The sequence below is a fragment of the Martes martes genome, assembly GCF_963455335.1.
Source record: "Martes martes genome assembly, chromosome: 7".
Lineage (NCBI taxonomy): Eukaryota > Metazoa > Chordata > Mammalia > Carnivora > Mustelidae > Martes > Martes martes.
In genome coordinates, this window is record NC_137894.1 from 109,017,423 (window position 1) to 109,038,958 (window position 21,536).

At 49.3% G+C, this 21,536-nt stretch overlaps 1 protein-coding gene across 2 annotated transcripts in view; it reads left to right on the forward strand.

Moving 5' to 3' along the window:
• The window catches only part of SYNE2 (spectrin repeat containing nuclear envelope protein 2), a 328,404-nt gene extending 309,101 nt beyond the window's left edge, over positions 1 to 19,303 (forward strand). For both annotated transcript variants that reach the window (XM_080809784.1, XM_080809785.1), the window contains 16 exons: positions 2,225 to 2,412; positions 2,916 to 3,066; positions 3,361 to 3,543; positions 4,995 to 5,132; positions 6,209 to 6,403; positions 7,721 to 8,003; positions 8,514 to 8,582; positions 9,515 to 9,654; positions 11,485 to 11,599; positions 12,824 to 13,026; positions 13,986 to 14,186; positions 15,101 to 15,229; positions 16,324 to 16,515; positions 17,301 to 17,387; positions 17,881 to 17,930; positions 18,209 to 19,303. In XM_080809784.1, coding sequence (XP_080665910.1) covers positions 2,225 to 2,412; positions 2,916 to 3,066; positions 3,361 to 3,543; positions 4,995 to 5,132; positions 6,209 to 6,403; positions 7,721 to 8,003; positions 8,514 to 8,582; positions 9,515 to 9,654; positions 11,485 to 11,599; positions 12,824 to 13,026; positions 13,986 to 14,186; positions 15,101 to 15,229; positions 16,324 to 16,515; positions 17,301 to 17,387; positions 17,881 to 17,930; positions 18,209 to 18,431 — 2,547 coding nt within the window. In that variant the 3' untranslated portion in view covers positions 18,432 to 19,303. The remainder of the gene's footprint in view (positions 1 to 2,224; positions 2,413 to 2,915; positions 3,067 to 3,360; positions 3,544 to 4,994; positions 5,133 to 6,208; positions 6,404 to 7,720; positions 8,004 to 8,513; positions 8,583 to 9,514; positions 9,655 to 11,484; positions 11,600 to 12,823; positions 13,027 to 13,985; positions 14,187 to 15,100; positions 15,230 to 16,323; positions 16,516 to 17,300; positions 17,388 to 17,880; positions 17,931 to 18,208) is intronic.
• The last annotated feature ends 2,233 nt before the right edge of the window (positions 19,304 to 21,536 follow it).

Genomic DNA, 21,536 nt, shown 5'->3' on the forward strand with positions numbered 1-21,536 from the left:
GTCACTCAATTAGCCCTTAAATGGTTTGCATTTTTGAATGTGGTTCACTGCTTTATATTTTACAAAGTAACCAGTACATACTATAACATCAGTGGGTCATTCTGCAGTGGTTTGAAAAGTTTGTTTTGGAAATTTTGAAAATTACTGAATTTTTTTAACCAAGATGTTAATGGTCTTTTATAAACTTATCGTAGAGCTCATTTCTTGCTCTCAATCACCCTGTGTATTTATCAGTTCTCAGTAGCCATTTTGTTTAATATAAGCTGAACAAATAAGGTAGAGAAACTGCAATGAGTCTGTTAAAATATGGAGCACTCACATTTATCTGTAGATTAGCCTTTTTCAGTACTTTTCAGTCAGATCCTACCCAGCCCTACCAGGTGAGGTCAAGGGTGGTACCATTTTTTAATAAAAATTGTCACTATTATTCATTTTACGCCAATGTTAGGATTCCTTATTTATTATTTTAATGAAGTCAAGAGACATTTATCAGTACCAGTAAATTTAGGACAGCTCATGACAATTCCGTGAGCTTGAGTTCTATTTAAACCCAGTAATTAAAGGGGTGCCTGGGGGGCTCAGTGGGTTAAGCCTCTGCCTTCAGCTCAGGTCATGATCTCAGGGTCCTGGAATCAAGCCCTGCTTGCTTCCCCCTCTCTCTCTGCCTGCCTCTCTGCCTCCTTGTGATCTCTCTCTCTGTCAAAAAATCAAAAAAATAAAATAAAATAAAAAATAAACCTAGTAATTACAAAGCTGGTGCCTGCATGGACCCGAGGAAGACTTCCGTCATTGGTCCTGGACTGCAGAACTTTAAACAAAATCACCCTATTCATGTCTCGTCACAGGACACATAGGGTGACAAATGAAAAAACACTTTTTTTAAAAGATTTTATTTATTTATTTGACAGAGAGAAAAGTCACAAGTAGGCAGAGAGGCAGGCAGCAAGAGAGCGGGAAGCAGAAAAAAACACATTTTTTTAAGTTTATTTTTTAGTAACCTCTACACCCAACACAGGACTTGAGCTCATGGCCCAGAGACCAAAAGTCCTATTCTCCTCCAACCCAGCCAGCCAGGCCCCCCTAGAAAGCACATTTTCTTACCATAACTTTGTGCTGCTTGTTTTTAATCAGTTAGGACCCCGAAAATGTGGTTTGAGTATTAACATTTTCTTCTTTCATATCCACCTGGACAGAGAATGATCAAGTTGTACATTTATCAGAAGAAAAGTAAGAAAATATTAGCCTTATCTAATAACAGTAATTTCCAGAATTATTAAATATTGAGGTGACCCGGCATGAACTTTATGTTGCCTTTCTGTAGACAGTAGGTTAACAGTGGCTTATTTCGCTTTGTCTTTGTTATTTCTTCATAGTGTAATTTGAAAGGAGACGAAGATTAGTGGCGTGCTCTCTTGTCACTTATCACAGAATTTAGATATCTGGAGACGTCTAATGCCAGAATGCAAAACAAACAGGCTCCTGGTCTCTCCCTCCTCCAACCCTCCCATGATGTGCAGAAGATATAGTCTCTGGGCGATGCCTGAAAATGCTGTCTTTATTGTTAAACAAGTTTCTCATTTTTCCCCATAACTGTGCATTGCCTCCTCATGAATGCTCTTTTTCCTGAATCCGGGAGCAGCACTGTCACCTTCACAGGATAAGACTCCAGAGGGACTTGGACCCCATCCGTTGGGGTAGTGGGGTCTCTACTCCCAAACTCTTCCCTTGGGCCTATGGAGCCCTAGGATGGGCATGATTTGGGGTGTGTGTGAGGATGGCACAAAGGGGAGTTCATGGACCCATAAAAGGTTAAGAGTTCTGCTGAAGTTCTAGGTCCTATTACAGAGACTCCCAAGGAAGACCTCCCCAGAACCATGTCTCAGTGAGGGGGCCCTTGCATTCAGGTGGCATGGGGTGGATCCCGTGCCTACCAGAGTTGGTGGGGGAAGTGGGCTCTCAGGAGAGAGCATTCCTGCTTTCCCACCCACTCTAGTCAGTTCAGCAAATAAATCCCAGTTGCTGCCAGTGTGTAGGCTTTGTATCAGGTGCTACAGGACAAGGGTTGCATAGAGATGAGAAGGACACAGTCCTTGTTGCTGATCCCAAGGTGGACATGCACCTGGGCTGGAGCTAGGATGGAAGGAGTAGAGATCTTCCCATGGCAGTCATCCCACCGTCATCACCCCCACCCCTGCCTCAAGGTGCTCCTTACTCTGTTCCGTAGGACCTGCAGCGAGACATTGAACAGCACAGTGCAGGCGTAGAGTCTGTCTTTAACATCTGTGACGTCCTACTGCATGACTCCGATGCCTGTGCCAACGAGACCGAGTGTGACTCCATCCAGCAGACCACCAGAAGCTTGGACAGACGCTGGAGGAACATCTGCGCCATGTCAATGGAACGGCGAATGAAGTAAGAACCGAGCTGGCCCTGACGTGTGAAACACGGTCAGCCGAACCCAGTGCCCCCCTCTCATCTCAACAGCAGTGTTCTGTTGGCTTCACGTCCAACGTGAAGAGAAGGCTCAGTAGGTGTGACCATGCTCACGGAGTGAATTATTCAGGAAAAATAGAATCAGGGTGACAGCTTCCCCCAGCATTCCTGTGTGTTAAGGGGTAACCATGGCTGGCCACTGTGCATCTGTGTCCCCAGCGAGAAAGCAGTGGAGGGAAGCCCTGTCTCCTGCTGTTGAACCTCTGTGAGGCAGGAGCTTTAAGGGGCAGTCCCAGGAGGAAGGTGTCCTGACCAAGAGGGGGATGTTCCCAGTTATCCATAAAAGAGGGAGAGCAGGGTCTCTCCCCCTAAATGGCACCAGTGCAAGGGGTATTGGGAATGGGACCGGTAATGGGAAGAAAAAAAGAGGAAAGCTCACGGTTGAAATGGACGGCTTTATTGAGATGCTTTCCTCCTGTCAGAATCGAGGAGACGTGGCGACTGTGGCAGAAATTTCTAGATGATTACTCCCGCTTTGAGGACTGGCTCAAGTCCGCTGAGAGGACAGCAGCCTACCCAAATTCCTCAGAGGTGTTGTACACAAATGCTAAAGAAGAGCTGAAGAGGTTTGAGGTAAAGCCCCAAGCCCCTGCCGCCCCGTGCTCCTGATAACCCCGTGCTCCTGTTGTGGCCTGGGCAGCCCAGACCACCATCCCACCAGCACCCGACAAGACAGCTTTGCCACACGAGGCCGATCCATGCCATGGGGCATGCGGGGACCTCGAGAGCCTGTCCTTTAGCACCCACACAGGGGAAAGGGGCTCTCTGTGGCCGTTTCAGCCTGGGGATTAACCTCTAGGGTAGGCCATCTGGGGCTGGGGTGGGGGCGTGCTGGCCTTGGCCCTGACGCCCCATCTGTGCGCTCAGGCCTTCCAGCGGCAGATCCACGAGAGGCTCACGCAGCTGGAGCTCATCAACAAGCAGTACCGGCGGCTGGCCCGGGAGAACCGCACTGACACGGCCAGCAGGCTGAAGCAGATGGTGCACGAGGGCAACCAGCGCTGGGACAACCTCCAGAAACGGGTCACGGCCGTCCTGCGGAGACTCAGAGTAACCTTCCCTACGTCACCCGCCTCGTTTGTAGGCTGTCAGGGAGAAGTGACAGTCACGATCGGGCTTGTAGCAGAGCAGGGAGTAGATTGTAGTTCAGGCCTGAGGTGTCATTCTTGAAACTGGCTTTCTCCGTCGTTTAAGCCAGAGCTGCCAGCATTCATGTGTGCGGGGTTTTAGTTTTGTTTTTTTTTTGTTTGTTTGTTTTTTTAAGAGATTATTTGCCTACGACTAGGCTTCTGAGGCAGGGCCTATTTATTTGATCTGTAGTACCAAGCACATCTTTTTCCATAAACCCTAGAGGTTTGCATGCTGGCTCACAGATGACCCGCAGGGTCTGGGCTGCTGACATCACTAGGTCAGGCCCAGAGCCGTCTTCTCCTGGAAAGAGGCCCACCTTGCCCGTCTGCCCATTTTTGTGTGTCCCGCTGGTTCTTGCACAATGAGAGATGTAGCCAAAGCCCCCTCTGCATTGTGGAGCTGGGGGACAGCAATTACCCCCTGAATAACAGAGCACATTGACCTGACCTCAAAGGCTGGGGTTGATTTTTGAATGTAGACATTCATCAAAGATTTGTGGACTTTGGGAGACACGGCACTTCTCCTTCATGAGTCTAGGTGTAAACTGGCAGGATCCGTGTGGTTTTGGCAGCAGGAAGTCTTTTTTTTTTTTTTTTTTTAAGCAGGAAGTCATTTTAATCCCCACTTCTGTTCTCAGGACAGAACACTCTTGAAATCAGTCTAAGATGAGGAGAATCTGGGCTTTTTTTTTTTTTTAAGCCCATCAGGAAGAAATGGGCTAGCTTTTCAGACAGTTCCCATGCATTAATTTCCTTATCTCCTGATTTGACTGTGCCCAGTGTAAACCTTCATTTGGCACTGAATGCTGCGTTTGTCTGAGAATCAGCTGCCCATCTATGAGGTGGTAACCTAAGAGCCTTCCCTAATTGAAGGCGATAAATCTGGGTCTTCTTTCTCTGAGGGAACACGTTCAGGACTACCTCAATGAAGGCATGTGGAGCATTAGGCCAGGCTTATCCCTGAGATCAGTATTTTTCCATCTTGAAGCTACTATTCCAAGCAATAGCTTCCACAGAAGGTTTAAAGGCAAGGGGTCTGGCCTGAATGTTGAGGGGCTTCCTCAAAGGGAAAGTTGGTAAAATCACTGACTTAGAGAATTACAGGATTTCAAATGCTAAAAGGACCTTCGATATCATAGTCAACATTTCCATATCCTAATTCGCCAGTGAAGACACAAAGACCCAGAGAAGTTGGGAGGCTTGTTTATTATCACACAGCCAGGACCAGAGCCCAGGCTCCTGACCCCACACTGGCCCCCTGATGCCCTATGGACCCCCTGGGATACACTTTCCTCTTGCCCCAAAACAATCTTGCTGTCTACCTGAACTCTCTTATGCCCTCAGAACATGTTATTTCCCCCCCTTTCATAGCATTTCACCAATCAAAGGGAGGAATTCGAGGGGACCAGGGAGAGCATTCTGGTGTGGCTCACAGAGATGGACCTGCAGCTGACCAACGTGGAGCACTTCTCAGAGAGCGACGCCGACGACAAGATGCGCCAACTGAATGTAAGGCCTGCTTCGTCAGCCCCTTGCGGAAGAGTGCACCTTTGCAGGGGAGAGCTGGCCAAGGACAAGTGTCACCTGATACCCTGAGAGCAGATTCCAGCACTGAGAGAGCCTCCAGGCTGCACGCACCTGTGTCCCGCAGGGTTATCGTGAGCGAGGATGCTATTCCTTACAGCCAAGGGGTCACTGGAACAAGGCTCCTCCTTCTTTGTAGTTTATAATCATTCATGGGGAGAACGCTCTTCAGGTTCCAAACAGAACTGCATAAGATGCTCTTTCCCTGGCTGTCTTGAATCTGAGTGCAGCATGTTGGGGGCGGGGGATGGCGGCAGGAGGGGGATCCATATCAAGAGTGGGGCCAAGAGCAGATCTCGTCCGCTCTCCCGGATATCTGCATTTCACTTTCATTTCACTATGATTCCCTCCTTGGCTTTTAAAAGCAAATGCAAAATAGAAATGTGCCTTCTCTAATACAATGGCACCAGTGAGATGATGATTATGTCAGAAATTTTGTTTCTACCAAGCATCAACAAGATGCGGTTTTCTCCCTCACACCCAGTAGCAGTCAATGTCTATCCTTGCCCAACTTTTAGAATTATTTTATTTATTTATTTTTTTTAAAATATTTATTTGTTTATTTATTTGTCAGAGAGAGAGAGAGAGAGAGAGAGAGAGAGAGCATAAGCAGGCAGAGAGGCAGGCAGAGAGAGAGAGAGAAGCAGGATCCCTGCCGAGCAAGGAGCCTGATGCGGACCTTGATCCCAGGACCCTGGGATCATGACCTGAGCCAAAGGCAGTGGCTTAACCGACTGAGCCACCCAGGCATCCCTAGAATTATTTTAATTGGGAAATTCAGTTCCCAGAAGAGGGGGGGGAAATCACATACTGTTGTTCTAAATTATTCGACCTTTATTGTTTCCTTGTTAAAAATCAACCAAGCTAGAGTCCTGGGTGCAGGGACAAGGCAGTGGGGACTCGGCGATGCTGCTTCTGTGGCCCGGTTAGAATAGCAGGCCCTGGATCCTCAAGGGCAACTTCCCTTCTTTGAAATCCTTTCTTTCTCCTCTTCCGAATAGGGTTTCCAGCAGGAGATTACGTTGAACACCAACAAGATCGACCAGCTCATTGTGTTCGGGGAGCAGCTGATTCAGAAGAGCGAGCCGCTGGACGCCGTGCTGATCGAGGACGAGCTGGAGGAGCTGCACCGCTACTGCCAGGAAGTCTTCGGCCGCGTCGCCCGTTTCCACCGCAGGCTCACCTCGCACGCCCCGGTAAGGGGAGCGCCACCCTCGCTCGCCCGGCCTCCCGGCGCCTCGCACTTGACCCCTGACCGAATGTTTAAGGAACTGGGAAATCTGTGGAACGGTCAACTATGGTGTCTCTTATGGTAAAAGGTGGGCGGGGCGGGTGGGGGCACCTGTTGGTTTTATTCAGCTGTTACTACTGGGGAGTCACGCTCTCTTGGAGGCTCCCGTTACCCCGTGGAAGGGGCAGCACTTCCGAGAGTTCGTGTTCCTCTGACCTTTTCCACCTGTTCCTCAGTGCAGGGCTTGCCTGGTGTGTCTGTATCCCGAGGTGCAGTGATACGGGTTCTGGTTTTGCTGACAGTAGTAACTTGGGAATGTGTTGCCTGTTCCTCTTAGTGTCTGGGAACTTTTAATATTTGTGCCATTCTGGTGCTTTGTTCTCACCTTTGAAATGACAAAAGCACCCAGTTTCCAAAGCAGCTGCGAAGTTTCCCTTGCCAGGAGGACCTTTTGGGAAGTTCAGGTAGAGTTCCGGCCGTCATTCAGTGTTCATTGCCCTTGGGCGCCAGATGCTTTCATGGTGACCATATTGACCAACACAACTGGCCACTTTTTCCTTCTTTGTGTCCCCAACTGGCTAACTTGATTAACTTCATCAGACCTAACCTTAAAAATCACAATACAATTCCCTCATGTCTTTTTTTTTTTTTTTTAAGATTTTATTTATTTACTTGAGAGAGAGAGCACACGAGAACATGAATGGGGTGAGGAGCAGAGGGAGAAGCAAACTTCCTGCATGGGGCTCGATCCCAGGACCCTGAGATCATGACCTGAGCCAAAGGCAGATGCTTAACCAACTGAGCCACCCAGGAGCCCTGAATCCCCTCATTTCTTAACATAGCAGTTTATAGTCCTTTTTCTTAGACTGAAGCATTACAACATAGGGAGAATAGGTTCTATATCCTGAACAGTAAGATCGAAGATAGGAATGGCCTTTAGGTTTTTTTCTAATTTAAACTTTCTGATTATTGGAGTAAACCTGCCATTAGCCACCAGTGAAACTTTGGCCGCCATTTCTTACTTTCTAGCTAAAGTCATTTGACTTAGATCACCAAATTTCAGATTTTTCCTAGGAAAGATACAGATTCTAGGCCCCACACTGGAGAGTCTCACTTAGAATAACCACAGACAGGCCCTGGGAACCCAGTTCTCTTTGAAAGCTGCCGCAGAAATGCTGATGGTGGCCGTTCTCAGGCACTGCCAGACAGGCCCCCGGCACTCCTCACCCCCATGGCAGCTTGTAATCTGGTTCATTCTGAAAATGGGACATCCCTGCTTCAGGGCTTGGAAGAAGAAAAAGAGGCCTCGGAGAATGAAACAGACATGGAGGACCCCAGAGAGATCCAGGCCGACTCCTGGCGTAAAAGGAGAGAGAGCGAGGAGCCCTCCTCTCCTCAGTCCCTTTGTCATCTGGTGCCCCCGGCGCCGGGGCCCGAGCGGTCTGGCTGCGAGACCCCCGTCAGCGTGGACTCCATCCCTCTGGAGTGGGACCACACGGGGGACGTGGGGGGCTCCTCCTCTCACGAAGATGACGAGGAAGGCCCTTACTACAGCGCACTGTCAGGTAACGGCCCGGGTCTGCAGAGCCCTTGACATTGGCCCGCTTGGTTATGTTCTTAGCACCTTAGCAACACGGCCAGCTCTGGGTGGCCCTGAGTTCAGCTTGTGGCTGACCCAGACCTCTGTGGCTTCTTGTGTTGTGTCCTGCCCACTTTAATTTACGTGAGAGTCGCTCAGTCTTACCACAGATGGAATGAAAGGCAAAAAGAGATGAAATTCACCCTGGGACATGAAGGCTGTTGCCTAATGGCTCTCATCAGTGAACTTTGCAGTTGAGTGATCGGTAGATCGTCTGCATCCTCTCTGTGGACTTCACCACTCCCCCTACTGCTTCAAACAGTCAGGAGTTGGCTGGAAAAAAACAAAAACGCTTTGGCTTTTTAAACCTTTTTAATAAAATAGATAAAGGGTAGTTACTTTTCTTCTCCCAGCTGACAATGTGTCTACTGTTTTAATACTTGGGCATTCATCTACAGACGCCTGCAGTGAGGAAAATGACATTATTCTTTTTCAGATGTAGAAATCCCCGAAAATCCTGAGGCATATCTTAAAATGACCACAAAAACTTTGAAAGCGTCTTCTGGTAGGCCCCTGCCCGTGCATGTGTCTCAACATGGCAGCGTCCCGTGGCGCACACTGCATCCTAAGCCTCGCTCCCATGTCATGTCTGACCTCTGCCTTCTGTGGACACCATGCACCTGGGTCCTTGTGTCATGGTGTATTTGCACTGCCGTACTCACACATGCCTGCGTGCTCCTTACGAAACCCCACCCACTCGAGAGCAGTCTCCATGCCATCCCTCCTCCCCCTCAGGCCTGTGCAGAAGGGAATTTTTCACGGTGCCTTTTAGAGTTTTTATCCCCACCCCACCCCCCGACATCTAACTGAAGTTCTTTGGCACAGCCCAAGCTTTCTTCATGGTGGCTTGGTTTGAAACTACTTTCTTCCTTGCTTATGGTGTTTCCTGGGAAGAGGAAGGGTGGGTGGGGTTAAAGGTACTATTGCATTTGCCGCAGGAGAAGAAACCTTCCTTTCCTTGACTTGCAGCTCTAACCTTTGTTCCCTCCCCCATCCCCCCCGTGCAGCAGTACAGTAGAACTGCGAACGCCCCCTTGGTCCCCAAGTCCAACCCGATGTTCACTCTCCCCCACGTCTGAGAGGCCTTCAGTCCTCCTGGCCCCCAGCCCCGGCCTTGCTGCCAGTGTCCCCACCACTACATGCCCCAGCTCCAAAATACCACTCATCCTGCAAAAAAAAAAAAAATCATACATTTGTTGTGCTCCATTGTGAACCCATCTAGTGAAGGCGCAATGCTGTTCAGTTGCATGACTCTCATCTCATTCCCTTCTGGGACATACTGACATTTTGCAAACATGCATGCTTTGCAAGGAAAGCTGCAGAACTCATATTATACTATAACCTGATGCCATGTTACCCATGTTACCATGACCCATAACTAAATATGAATCCTTTGGTTGGAGAGAATGGACTGTCACTTGCTCTGTTTTGTTTCAGGTAAATCCATTCCTGAGGACCACTCATGGCATGTTCCTGACAGCCCTTCCTGCCCCAAGCTTCGCTACAAACAGATGGGAGGTGATAGGAATGTTCAGACCATCCCCTCAGATTCCAGCACTCCTTACAAGCCAGCCTATGTAAGTCTTCACTCCACTGAGACTGTAACCCAAGCGCATAAGTAATAATTGAGATTTTAAGAGAGAGTGGGATATTGGTGTGTGCTGCACGTGCTCACTTTCCAGCTGGTTTTCCCATGGTGACAGTATCTCTGCTGGGCTGTCTGTGCATCATGAGAACCCTGGCAAGACAGACTGGAGTTCCAGAGTGGCTTCTGGCCAAGAACAGTCTTTGTATACATTGACATGACAGGGCGGTGGTTATTACTGTTGAGCCAGTCATCCATGTGAGCAGTGGGGAAGCAAAGCGCTGGCTTTCCTGAGCTGCCCCTGAGCTCTCAGACCATATTTTAGTTACCTGTCAGCTACACAACCCAGTCAAAACGTTGTGACGTCATAATCAGGAAGATTTGACCATGTGCCGTGGTAGACCTGAAGTTTTGAATCCTAACGCTACCAATAAACTAGCCCTTTGCCGTGCCTCTGTAAGCCTTCCTCACCTGAGGACAAACCTATTTTACGTAACTGTTGTTAGGATTGATGTGTACAAAGGTATAAAGAAGGCCTTGACAGGTGGTCCCTGTCACTGTTACTCCCACTGCTACCACACATGGTTTGTTGATGTTGTTTATACTGGTGACTGCTCTTCCTCGCTGTGTTTTCCTTGGGCAACATGAGTCCTTGGCACGCTCTGGCAACGCAGCTGTCGGGGGCAGCCAGCCTAGGATTTAGTGTTGGCTCCAGATCATCCCCAGTACCGAGAATTAGTGACAGGCGAGTTGAAATTAAAGTGCCTGTGTGCGCTTTTAATAATCACCTTGTAGACAAACCAGAACCGTGTGAGCATCTCTGAGCCTAAGAGTGAATATTGGAGAAGATTCTGCCTGTGTACAGTCAGACTCAAGTCACTGGATAGCGGGTTTTCATGCCCAGTTCAGCCACTCCTCCTCATGCTTAGCAAGCAGTTGTCAGTTCTGATCTGTCACTTTGGGGTGCGGAATAAGATCCAGCAGCCTGGGACCCCAGCACCTCACCTTGGCTTTCTATGCAGGGCCACCAGGTTGGGCCTCTCCCAGTGATCAAGCTTGTGTTCCTCACCTGCCAGTTGCAAAAGTTCCACCCTTTCCTTTGTGTCTAAAACCAGGCATGTCACCAGAAATCTGCAGGGTGGTGGTTGGTTTTTTTTTTTTCCCGCATTCCACACAAGTAGGCCAAATGGACACAAACCAAAGAAAGCGTGGCTTTTCCAAAAAGGATACATTTATTTTTGGAAAGGCCTGTAATAAAAATAGCCCAATGAATGCTGCACTAACAGAAGAGTCAGTATGTTCAGTGAAAGATAAATGCTTGATCATGAATGGCCCCCAGAGGCAGATCTGTCCTCTGTGTGCCTACGATTCCAGGTGATAATCTGCCAGCCGGCTCTACAGAGTGACTGGGAGGGAGGACTGAATTTTGCAAAACACTGTGCAGATGCGCAAGTAAGCCCACAGTAACAACTCAGCAAATCAACAGTGGTTTCTAACTTCTTTTTTGCACGATTCATTTGAGGAGTGCTAGGAAGCCCCGAATTAGGCCATTTTATTTCCACCCCTGACATCTCATCTGCTTCCCCAGCATCTCAGCCTTTCCCAGGCCTTTATGTCTGTCATTAGTCCCGCTTGCTTATAAATGCCCCCAATATGCTATGGAAGCTCCATATTTGATTTGGAGCAAATATTTGAAGCAAATTACCCTTCGAAGGAAAGAGGTCCCATATCTTCATTTCCTTCCTGTTACTGTGAACTGAGATACTCTTCACACAGCCTCTGAAATGTTACAGATGGTAACGTAGAAATTGCCTCATTCCAGGTAAAGCTGCTGTTATCCCCGGGCACTGATGGTGGCAAAGAAGGCTCCAGAGTCTTGAATGGCAGCTCACGGCGGGAGGACGAAGGCCTGACGGCTCTCGGCGTACAGCAGTCAGGTACACTTAAGTCAGGCAGTTGTCAGGACAGGTGAAGTCTGTATTTTGGGTTATCTGAGCATTTACTTTAAGTCACTGCTCAATAGAACATTAATTAGAATTGAACAGCTAGGGGCACCTGGGTGGCTCCGTCAGGTAAGCGTCAGACTCTTGGTTTCATTGAGCTCAGAGTCGTGAGATGGAGCCCTGTGTGGGCTCTGCATTGGGTTTGGAGCCTGATTCAGAGTCTCTCTCTCCCTCTGCCCCTCCCCCCCATAATCTGCCCAAAACAGCTGAACTTAGCCTATGCCAGCCAGTGTTATCTGAGAACCAGCCGACTTGTGGGGCATCTGGCTGGTTCAGTTGGTAAAGCATGCAACTTCTTAAGATCTTGGGATTGTAAGTTTGAGCCCCTTTGTTTGGTGTAGAGATTACTTCAAAACAAAACAAAAAAAAAAAAAAAAAATGGGGGGGGGTGCCTGGGTGGCTCAGTGGGTTAAAGCCTCTGCTTTCAGCTCAGGTCATGACCCCGGGGTCCTGGGATCGAGCCCCACCCCACATCAGGCTCTCTGCTCCAGGGGGAGCCTGCCTCTCTGCCTACTGTGATCTCTGTCAAATAAATAAATAAAATCTTAAAAAAAAAAATTAAAAAAAATTTTTTCTTAAAGCAAGAACAGAATCAGCTGACTTGTATTTATGAACAAATTCCTAAGCTGTTTACTTGCAAAATTATTCTTTAAATATGGACAGAAGGAGCCTGGTAGGATGAAGTACGTGTTTTAATGACATCACTCGTATGTAAAGATCAGACATGAAGATGACAACCAGAGAGTTGTCAGGGGTCTCCTTGTGAGACAGGCTCGGTGATTAGAGAATTACTCAACTAAGCCCAAAGTCAGACCAACAGCATTGACTTGATCATTCAGGGACCGAAGAAGAAAGTGTCCTAAAAAGAGCATAAACTAAAATGCTGGACTTGGGCCTGCAGTGCACGTTGGCAACACTTTTGGGTCCCCTACCCCACTTTCCACCCCATTCCAGCCTTTGTGGGCGGGTCGTGGCACAGGCCTTGAACCAGAGTGAGGGAAGCGGGTTCTTTGCACTCCAGGGGGAGTGAGAACTCACACCCGAGCCTCCAGCAAGGTGAATCCCCTACAGGTTTTCTCACCCTGACTCTGGACTCGTTGGGGGCAGAGAAGTCTGTAGGTGCTACTGCTTCTTTTCAGGGATGGCTTTCTATTCCAGGTGCCTTTGACAGGTGGGAGCTGATTCAAGCCCAAGAACTTCACAATCAACTCAGAATAAAACAAAACTTGCAACAGGTGAACTCTGAGATCCGCGACCTCACCACTTGGCTGAAAGAAACGGAGGCAGAGCTAGAAACGTTAAAGAGGGCGGAGCCACCCTCGGATATCCAGGAAATGGAGCTCCGAGTGAAGCGGCTCAAGGTAAGGGGGGGTGCGGAGGGAAGAGGGATCAGAATGTGCGTGCGGACGTGTGCCCCGCAGGACCGGCAGGTCCCGTCTGGCAGTGGCATGGGTGGCGAGCTGCAGACAGCTATGGTAGCGGTCAGTCTGTCCCATTCCACTTCTGTCACTGGTAAGGACACCAAGGTAGATTTCTGTTTCCGGAAGAGCATCTGCACATGATCCCAAAGCTCAGATCCCCTGTGCTGGAAAGATTAGACTGCAGAGACACCGCTAGACTCTTAGGGAGACATTAGCAGCCACTGCCGGGCAGCTTAAAAACACCCTTCCACGCTGTGCTTTCCAGGCAGGGACAGAGCATCGAGGATGGGAAGGAGGACCAGCTCACTTGCTGATGAATTCTGTGGCCTGATGTGGTTATTCTGTTACACAGAACTTGTCACCCACCTGGTCAGGCATCACCCCACCAGAACTAGCCAGCGAGCAGGGGTGGGGGCTGGTGGAGTCCTGTTCCTGGGGGTGCCCTGAGCATGAGTCTGCGCAACTAAGATGCCCCAGGACAGTAGTACTCTTATTTTGCTTTGTGCATTACTATATCTGGGATTACTGTTCATCCTAAGGAATACCACTTCTGTGATGTCTAGAGGCCCGTGTGGGATAACTGCGTACTTCATCTGGAAGACTTTCAGTCTGGTCCAGAAATAAGCCAACCAGGGCTCAGGGGGGGTCTATTCCTGGCTGTGGTTGAGTCGGCCAGCCAGGAGCCAGGCCTCTGCTCCCAGCTGGGCCAGCCAAGGTCACGGACCTCGTAAGACAGCTCCTCACCTGATGCTGCCCAGCCAGTTACAAGCAAGGTCGCACTAGTGTCTGTGGCCACAGCTCAGAGACGTGCTTGGCAGACATGTTCCCCACTGAGGTTCGGATGAACCCCGCATCCCTATTTTCAGAATGCTTAACCCAGTCTTTTTCCTCTGCGGTAGGAGATCTTGAAAGCCTTTGACACCTACAAGGCTTTAGTGGTCTCTGTCAACATGAGCAGCAAGGAATTTCTGCAGACGGAGAGCGCGGAGTCCGGCGAGCTCCAGGCTAGAGTCGGGCAGTTGGGGCGGCGCTGGGACGTGGTCCGGGGCGCGGTGGAGAGCTGGAGAGCGGGCTTACGGCAGTCCCTCCTGCAATGCCAGGTACACGGGCCCAGGGGCCTGCGTGTGTGGGAGAAGCTGGTATTTTTATGCTCAGGCTGCTTTGGCACAGATATGACTTGTATGAGGGAAATGGGCTTTACCATTTGCTTCCAAGAGGCTCAGCTGCTGTCCAGAGACCTGCTGCTTGCCCTGGGTCTCCTGTCGCCCTGGCCCATTCCTAGCATAAGGGTTCCAGCGAGCATTCCAGTAGGTCGGGAATGCCACCCTGCATTGCCCCATCTCTGTCCTCTTGCCAAGAGGACCTTATAGCAGAGTGATTAAGAGACCTGGCCCAGAGTAAGGAGTGGTTTAACCCAACTCCAGATTTTCTGCAGCTGTGTGACTTTGGGCACATCACTGTGCCTGGTAGACTTCTGTCTCCTCATCTGAAAAATGGGAATAATTCTAGTCTTTACTTCATGAGCTTCTTTTTAGGACTAAATTCATATCTTAGCCCAGCACTTGACACATGGTTAATGTGTTAGCTCTGAGCCCACCAGCGAGCCCCCATGCGGCCCTGTCCCTGGGTCCCAGCCTGCCCTGTAGGGGTGTCACCCTCTGCCACTGAATCCAGCACATTTGTCGAGTAATTTGTGGTCTTTCTGTGTAATGGCAGCGGTGGGGGTCGGGGGTGTGGCACTGCTGGAGCCCTGTCTTTCTGCTAGCACTTTTCCACTTGACAGAATTCATCGTGCCTCCCAGGGCTGTCCCACCTGTACCATCTTTCCTGCTTTCTCTTTTCCCGGTTTTGGGGCCCTGGCATTTCATTTAAATCTGGCCCTTTTATTCACTGGACAATGACAAGAAGAGCAAATACTATGAATGCCTAAGCTAGCAAGCTGCTTCTCAGTACCCCTTCCTTTACAGAAAAGGCAACACTATGATGTATGTGTGTGTGTGTTTGTGTTTTTAAGGACTTCCACCAGTTGAGTCAAGATCTGTTACTGTGGTTGGCAAGTGCTGAGAGCCGGAGGCAGAAGGCTCAGGTCACAGACCCAGAGACAGACCCCCAGGTTCTCCTGGAATGTCAGGAAGAGCTGATGGTGAGTTTCTTCTTAAGGGGTTCTGCACTGCCCTGGCCTCTATCAGGTGCATACTCGGGGAGCCTCACCTCGTGTTCCTGGGAATGATGCCAGTGTGGCGTTGCACTCTCACGTTCAGGTTCTATCTACGGAGCACCCCCTTATAGTTAGGAAGCAGGATGACTTGCAGGGAGGGAGAGCCATGGCCAAAAGCAGGAAGTCTTCAAGACTCTTGGGAATTGAGGGTCTAGGTGTTTAGCAATATCCTGAGATACTTAAAGCCGTTTTATTTTCTCCTTTGGTGGATAGGACTCGTGGGGGGAGAGTATGCTCAGTGACTCCACAGACACAATGAGCTGTAGGGGTTTTCTAAATCCACTATAGAAAAGTCTTATTTCAGGGTGCCTGGGTGGCTCAGTGGGTTAGGCCTCTGCCTTCGGCTCAGGTCATGATCCCAGGGATATCGGGCTCTCGGCTCGGCAGGGAGCCTGCTTCTTCTTTCTCTCTCTCTGCCAGCCTCTCTCTCTACTTGTGGTCTCTCTATGTCAAATAAATAAATAAAATCTAAAAAAAAAATTATTTAAAAAAAAAAGTCTTATTTCTTGAAGGGTAGTTGTGTTTTCTGACATTTATTTTACTAACTAACCAGGTGACATTCTTACTCATAAATTGGTATGTGGTTCAATTATAAATCAATGTAAAGTACTGGTCTTTATTTTAAAAACATTCTCCTACTAAAATCTTGGCAAAGCCCCACTATCAAGAGCAGCGCTCCCCAACAGACAAGGTGCAGTGAGGGAAGTGTCCGTCTCCACTGCCCAGGACGGCAGCTGCGGCCCCCAGGTGACTGTTGAGCAGTTGTGACCCTCACTTCTTTGCTCTAACTCCTCCATCCGGTTGTCTACAGACTGAGAAGGAATGGAAAACGGGCAGGGTGTAACCCACCTGCTGCCTCAAGGCTGCTGGGCTTGAGGACACGCACAGGCACACGCAGAAGCAGTAGAAGGTTCCGGAGTCAGCCCCCACCTGTCATTCATTCCCGAGCTTTCCTCGCACTAAGATAGCTTCCTCTGGCCCCACGAAGCAACCATTTCACACCCTTTTTGTGTTTTTAGCAACTGGAAAAGGAGCTCGGGGAACGGCAACCTCAAGTAAATACCTTACGGGAGATTTCAGACAACCTTCTTGTCAAGGGGCGTGGAGAGGACTATATCGAGGCTGAGGAGAAGGTACATGTTATTGAGAAGAAACTCAAACAGTTACTTGAGCAAGTGTCCCAAGACTTAATGTCCCTGCAGGGACGCCAGGTGAGTCCACTCGTGGGTTCTAAATGGAAAGATGCCTTTGATTAGAGATGAACGGAAAGGCAGTATGGCAGCCTTGCTGGGGGGTGGGGTGTGAGCACGTCATGGGGCGGAGTCTCAGTCCTGCCCCTTCCTAGCTGTGCGGCCCTTAAAAGTTACACAGGCTCTCTGGCGCTGTTCTGTCATTTGCAAGAGGAGGACGACACCTTAGTGCCTACGTGTCCATGTGGCTGGCACATGAAAGAAAAAGCAGCCTAATCCCTCTGTCCTTTCTGACTTGCCTTCATGCCCAACAGTTGTGGGAGTCCTCTTCACTGTCCTGCTCCCTGTCTTCTGACCACTCATTTTTCTGTGTTCTTCCTTTAAAACATGATCCGACTCCAAACCAACCCAAACCATCCCCTCGGCCGACGGAGGGCAGGCCCGCCCCCTCCGTGCTGGAGTTCCATTCCGGCTCTGGCGTGTTGAGGGCCACGTGACTACGTCCACACACCTGAAGCTCACGGTCCGCTGCTCCTGTCCCTTCCGCTGCAGCTAAACTCCGTGTCTCCCACTGTGTGCTGTGGGGGTTGAGTGCCGGTGGCTGGCCTTGCCATGCCTACTGCGCTCCTTTTTGTCTGCAAAAGTCCCTGTTAAAGCCGTGGGGGTGAAGGATAGAGGAGCTGCCTCTTCCAGAAGGATGTGAGCTGGGGGTAGGGGTGAGTCTGTACGAAGCACGTTTCTGTGCTCTTGAGACTCTTCAGAACCTTCTGTTTCCCTGAACTGAACCCTCGGGGTGTGGATTTCAGAACCCAGACCCATCTCTGCCCAGCTTGGACGAAGTAGACGGTGGAGACCAGCTGCCAGCAGCCTCCACGCCAGCTCCTCCAACCAAGGTGAGAGCCCCTCTCGGCCCTGAGCACTGTGCTGGCGATTTCTCAGTGAGTGGTGATTGTTCGGTGACAGGAACGGGAGCCCCCCTCCCCAAGGCCCCAGCCCCCATTTCACAACAGCACGGATTGCTTCAACCTGCTGGGCAGCAGAGAGGCTGACTCTACAGAGGAAAAACGTTACCCCAACAGGAAGGCTGGCTCATCTGCCACTCTTCACTGGAACGGGAGCAGTTTGTGAAAGAGGGGAGTCCTGACAGTGTCGTTGAACGGGCTCCCCGATTTCCCCATTAACAACCCACCCACAGTTTCACGGGAACGTGAAACTCCCAGCGTTTCTTACCTCGTGGAGTATAATCTCACACGCGTGAGATCACTCTGGTCTCAAAAGCTCAGCAGGGAGAGGACCTAAGGAAGGGGTATAATTTAAGAAGGAGGAGGTTTTATCCTGGCCGGGACTCACGGTCTTCCGTTACTAACCGGATTCTTTTTTATCCAGCAGTTTGGAGCAGAGAGAATGACAACAGACAAGAACAAGACGGACAGCAGGTAAGGGGGCCCTGTAGTCACCGCAGCAAGGCCCTTGTCACGCACACACCCCCCTCACCAGTCTTGCCTGTCCCGTGTTTCAAGTCTTTGGACAAAACCCACTTTGTTTTCTTTGGTCTGGAAAGGGCTGGGCTGCCTTTCCGGGACCGAACCGCCATCCTGGGCCCCACTTTAATTTCGGGTCGTGGAGGTCTGTCTTGACGCAAGGGGGTCAGGTAACACGCGGAGGGGTTGCCCCCGGCAGCTCGCGCTCAGCTCTCCATGCCGTCTGTTGGCAGGGTGCCCGGTCCCGCTGGCCCCGGCAGCTCCCGGCCGCGACGCTCCTTCGTGTCGCGGGTGATCAGGGCCGCGCTGCCCCTACAGCTGCTGCTGCTCCTGCTGCTGCTCCTGGCCTGCCTGCTGCCCTCCTCCGAAGAGGACTACAGCTGCACTCAGGCCAACAACTTTGCCAGGTCCTTCTACCCCATGCTGAGGTACACCAACGGGCCTCCCCCGACCTAGAGGCCCCGCCTGGCCCGCAGCACCTCTCCACCACCCCGCCCGTTCCTGCGGGTGCCTGACTCGTGGCCCCAGGCCAGCCGGTGAGTGACCCTCAGCGTTGGCCTGGCCCCGGGGACCTGCTGCAGATGCCGGGCTCAGCCAGAGAGAGCAGCGCGCGCTCTCGGGACCCAGAGCAGCTTTCCAAGGATGTTCGTCCCCGGTGGGCAGGGAGCCCAGGCAGCAATTGCCCCATACGGTTTGGCAAAGCTAGTTGATTGGTCTCGGGGTCTTCAGTTTCCTGAAGAGCCAAGCACTTTGTGACTTCTGATTTATTTGTGAAACACTATTCAAATGTAGCTCATACGCTCAGTGAGCAGCAGCGTTCATCACCTGTTACAGAAACAAGCCGCTTCCATCTTAGAAACGGTTCGGAAACTCACGTGCACGCTCAGCTGATTGAAACAATCACATCTGCAATGTTTAGAATTAATTTCCCTGCAATCAGCTAGCAATCCGGAGCTGCAGGTTATAAACCAAAATGTTTTGTTCTGTACTTAGGTCTGCTCTTTTATATTGCTTTAAATTTTTAAAGAAATTCTATTGCATGGATGTGGTTATTTGTGCATATTTTTTAACGATGCCCAATCTGTATGAATAATGTAAACTTCGATTTTTAAGAAATCAGATTTTAGCTTGAGCTTTTGACTAATGTACAGTAAATGCCAAACTACTTGATAGGGATGTTTTTCTAAGTTAATTTTATAAGACTTTTCACCTTTAAAGTGATGCTTCAGGTGTTGTGTAGCTGTTTGGCCATGGGGGGTTGTTACAGAAACTTGAAGCTATTTGTGGTATGTACAACTCAAATGTTTCTCATTAAAACAGAAAAAAATACCCATACTTTCGTTGTATTGGATCCTATTCCAAATTAGATGTTCTACACAAGCTACCCCAGAACAAAAGTTATTTTAAAAATATTTAGGAGGATTTATGGGTTCTAATTCTAAGCTAGGCTTTATATTCTACTTATTTAACTTGTTACAAGATAACTTAGGAGATCTAAATTCCCACAACTTGTAGATATGGCGATTATACGGTGTGACCTCCCGTGCTAGAGGGAGTGACGAGGGCAGCATGGCAGGGAAGGTGGGTACAAAAGAAAGGAGGAGTTCACCCAGATTGTTCTATTCCCAGCTCTCTCCAAAACAAACAGATTTTGTTTAACAAATGTTACAGGCAGAACCACCTGCCTTCTGGAGGATTCCAGTACCATTATCTATTTCTCACCAAAACAAAGTGATTAGAAGTCACTGAACAGGTTCCTGGGTTAACGACTCCTAACCTGCATCCTTTTTTTTTTTTTTTTTTAAGATTTTACGTATTTGACCGAGAGAGCACAAGTAGGCAGAGGGGCAGATAGAAGCAGGCTCCCCGCTGAGCAGGGAGCCCAATGCGGGGCTGGATCCCAGGACCCTGGAATCAGGACCTGAGCTGAAGGCAGACGCTTAACCCACTGAGCCACCCAGGTGCCCCTAACCTGCATCTCTTGACACTTGGGAGACACACTGTCCTAACCACCACCTCAGTCAGTGCCCCCCTCTTTCTCAGCCAAGCACAAACTTCAGGGGAAGCCAGGGAGGCTTGGCTGTAGATGAAGACCAGACTCCCAGCACTGGCAGCCCCTTCTGTGGGTCAGACACCCCCAGGATGTGTGCAGTTCCCCGGTGGCTTGATGTAATGGTACCAGTGGAAGGGAATCCGTCTTCACTTTACCAAATTGATGAAAGTGATAGGGGAGAATAGGGTATTTTGCAGTTTAAAAAAAGTCTTTTGATGCTTTAAAATCATTCATTTCTTTTCATGGATTAACAATGTCACCCAGCTGTTTCTCTGAGCCACCGAGTTGGTTAGAGGGTCCTTGCTCCAGTTCTGCCAGAGGCAAAAAGCAGAATCTCTACCTCCTTCTCTTCCTTCCAGTCCAAAGGAGGTGATGGTTCTGGAAACCTTTGACTCTGGTGGTATTTTAAAGCCTAATTGTGCACATGTATTCTCAGGATAAAGGTCTTTGAGTCTTTAAGCTTCTAGACCCTACCCTAACCCAGCAGGTCTTTTTTCACTCAAAGCTCAGCATATTCCCAGACACTTGTTATGAGATCATGTTTTACACTTTTAGGAGGCTTTCCATCTTCCATTTCCCACATGCAAGGGAAATTTTTAAACGACACTTGGCATTTAGATCTCTTCAGTATGAATGAATGACTTTTCTCCCCATCCTTAAAGCGGTGTCATACTGACTGACTTCGATGGGGTAATTACAGAAAATCCACCCAAGTAATTGATGTACTGGGTACCAGGACTTTGATGTGTGTGGGCTGGCTTTTACTTGAACACACAGTGCCTGTGGTTATTAATCACAAGGGTGAGATTAGCTGATCAAAGATTAAATTGCTACTTTTTAAAAAGTCTGTGGGGCGTCTGGGTAGCTCAGTTGGTTAAGCATCCGTCTCTTGATTTCTGGTACAGGTCATGATCTCAGGGTCACAGGTTCAAGCCCCACATCAGGCTCCACACCGAGTGCAGAGTCTGCAATTCTCTCCCCTCTGCCCCTCCCTCTGCTTGCACACACTCTCTCACATAAATAAAATCTTTAAAAAAAGGTTGGGGGGGGACGCCTGGGTGGCTCAGTTGGTTAAGCGGCTGCCTTCGGCTCAGGTCATGATCCCGGCGTCTGGGGATCGAGTCCCACTTCAGGCTCCTTGCTCCGCAGGGAGCCTGCTTCTCCCTCTGCCACTCTGTCTGCCTGTGCTCGCTCGCTCGCTCTCTCTCTCTCTGACAAATAAATAAATAAAATCTTAAAAAAAAAAAAAACCTATAAAAAAGGTGGGGGGGGCTTTGGCAGATTAAGACAGATTCCTAATCCTCTTGAATTATATAGCCAAGCATATTTGTGTTTATGTACCTTTTTCCAGGAAGAGTGTTCATGGTTTTCACCAAATTCTTAAAGGGTGCTGCATACCTAGAATAGAATAGAATTCAGAATATAATGGGAACATTGACTACTTAGCCTAGTTATTACAAGTTCTTAGATTCCCAACAAATACATTTTTAAAACCACAATTATGAAAA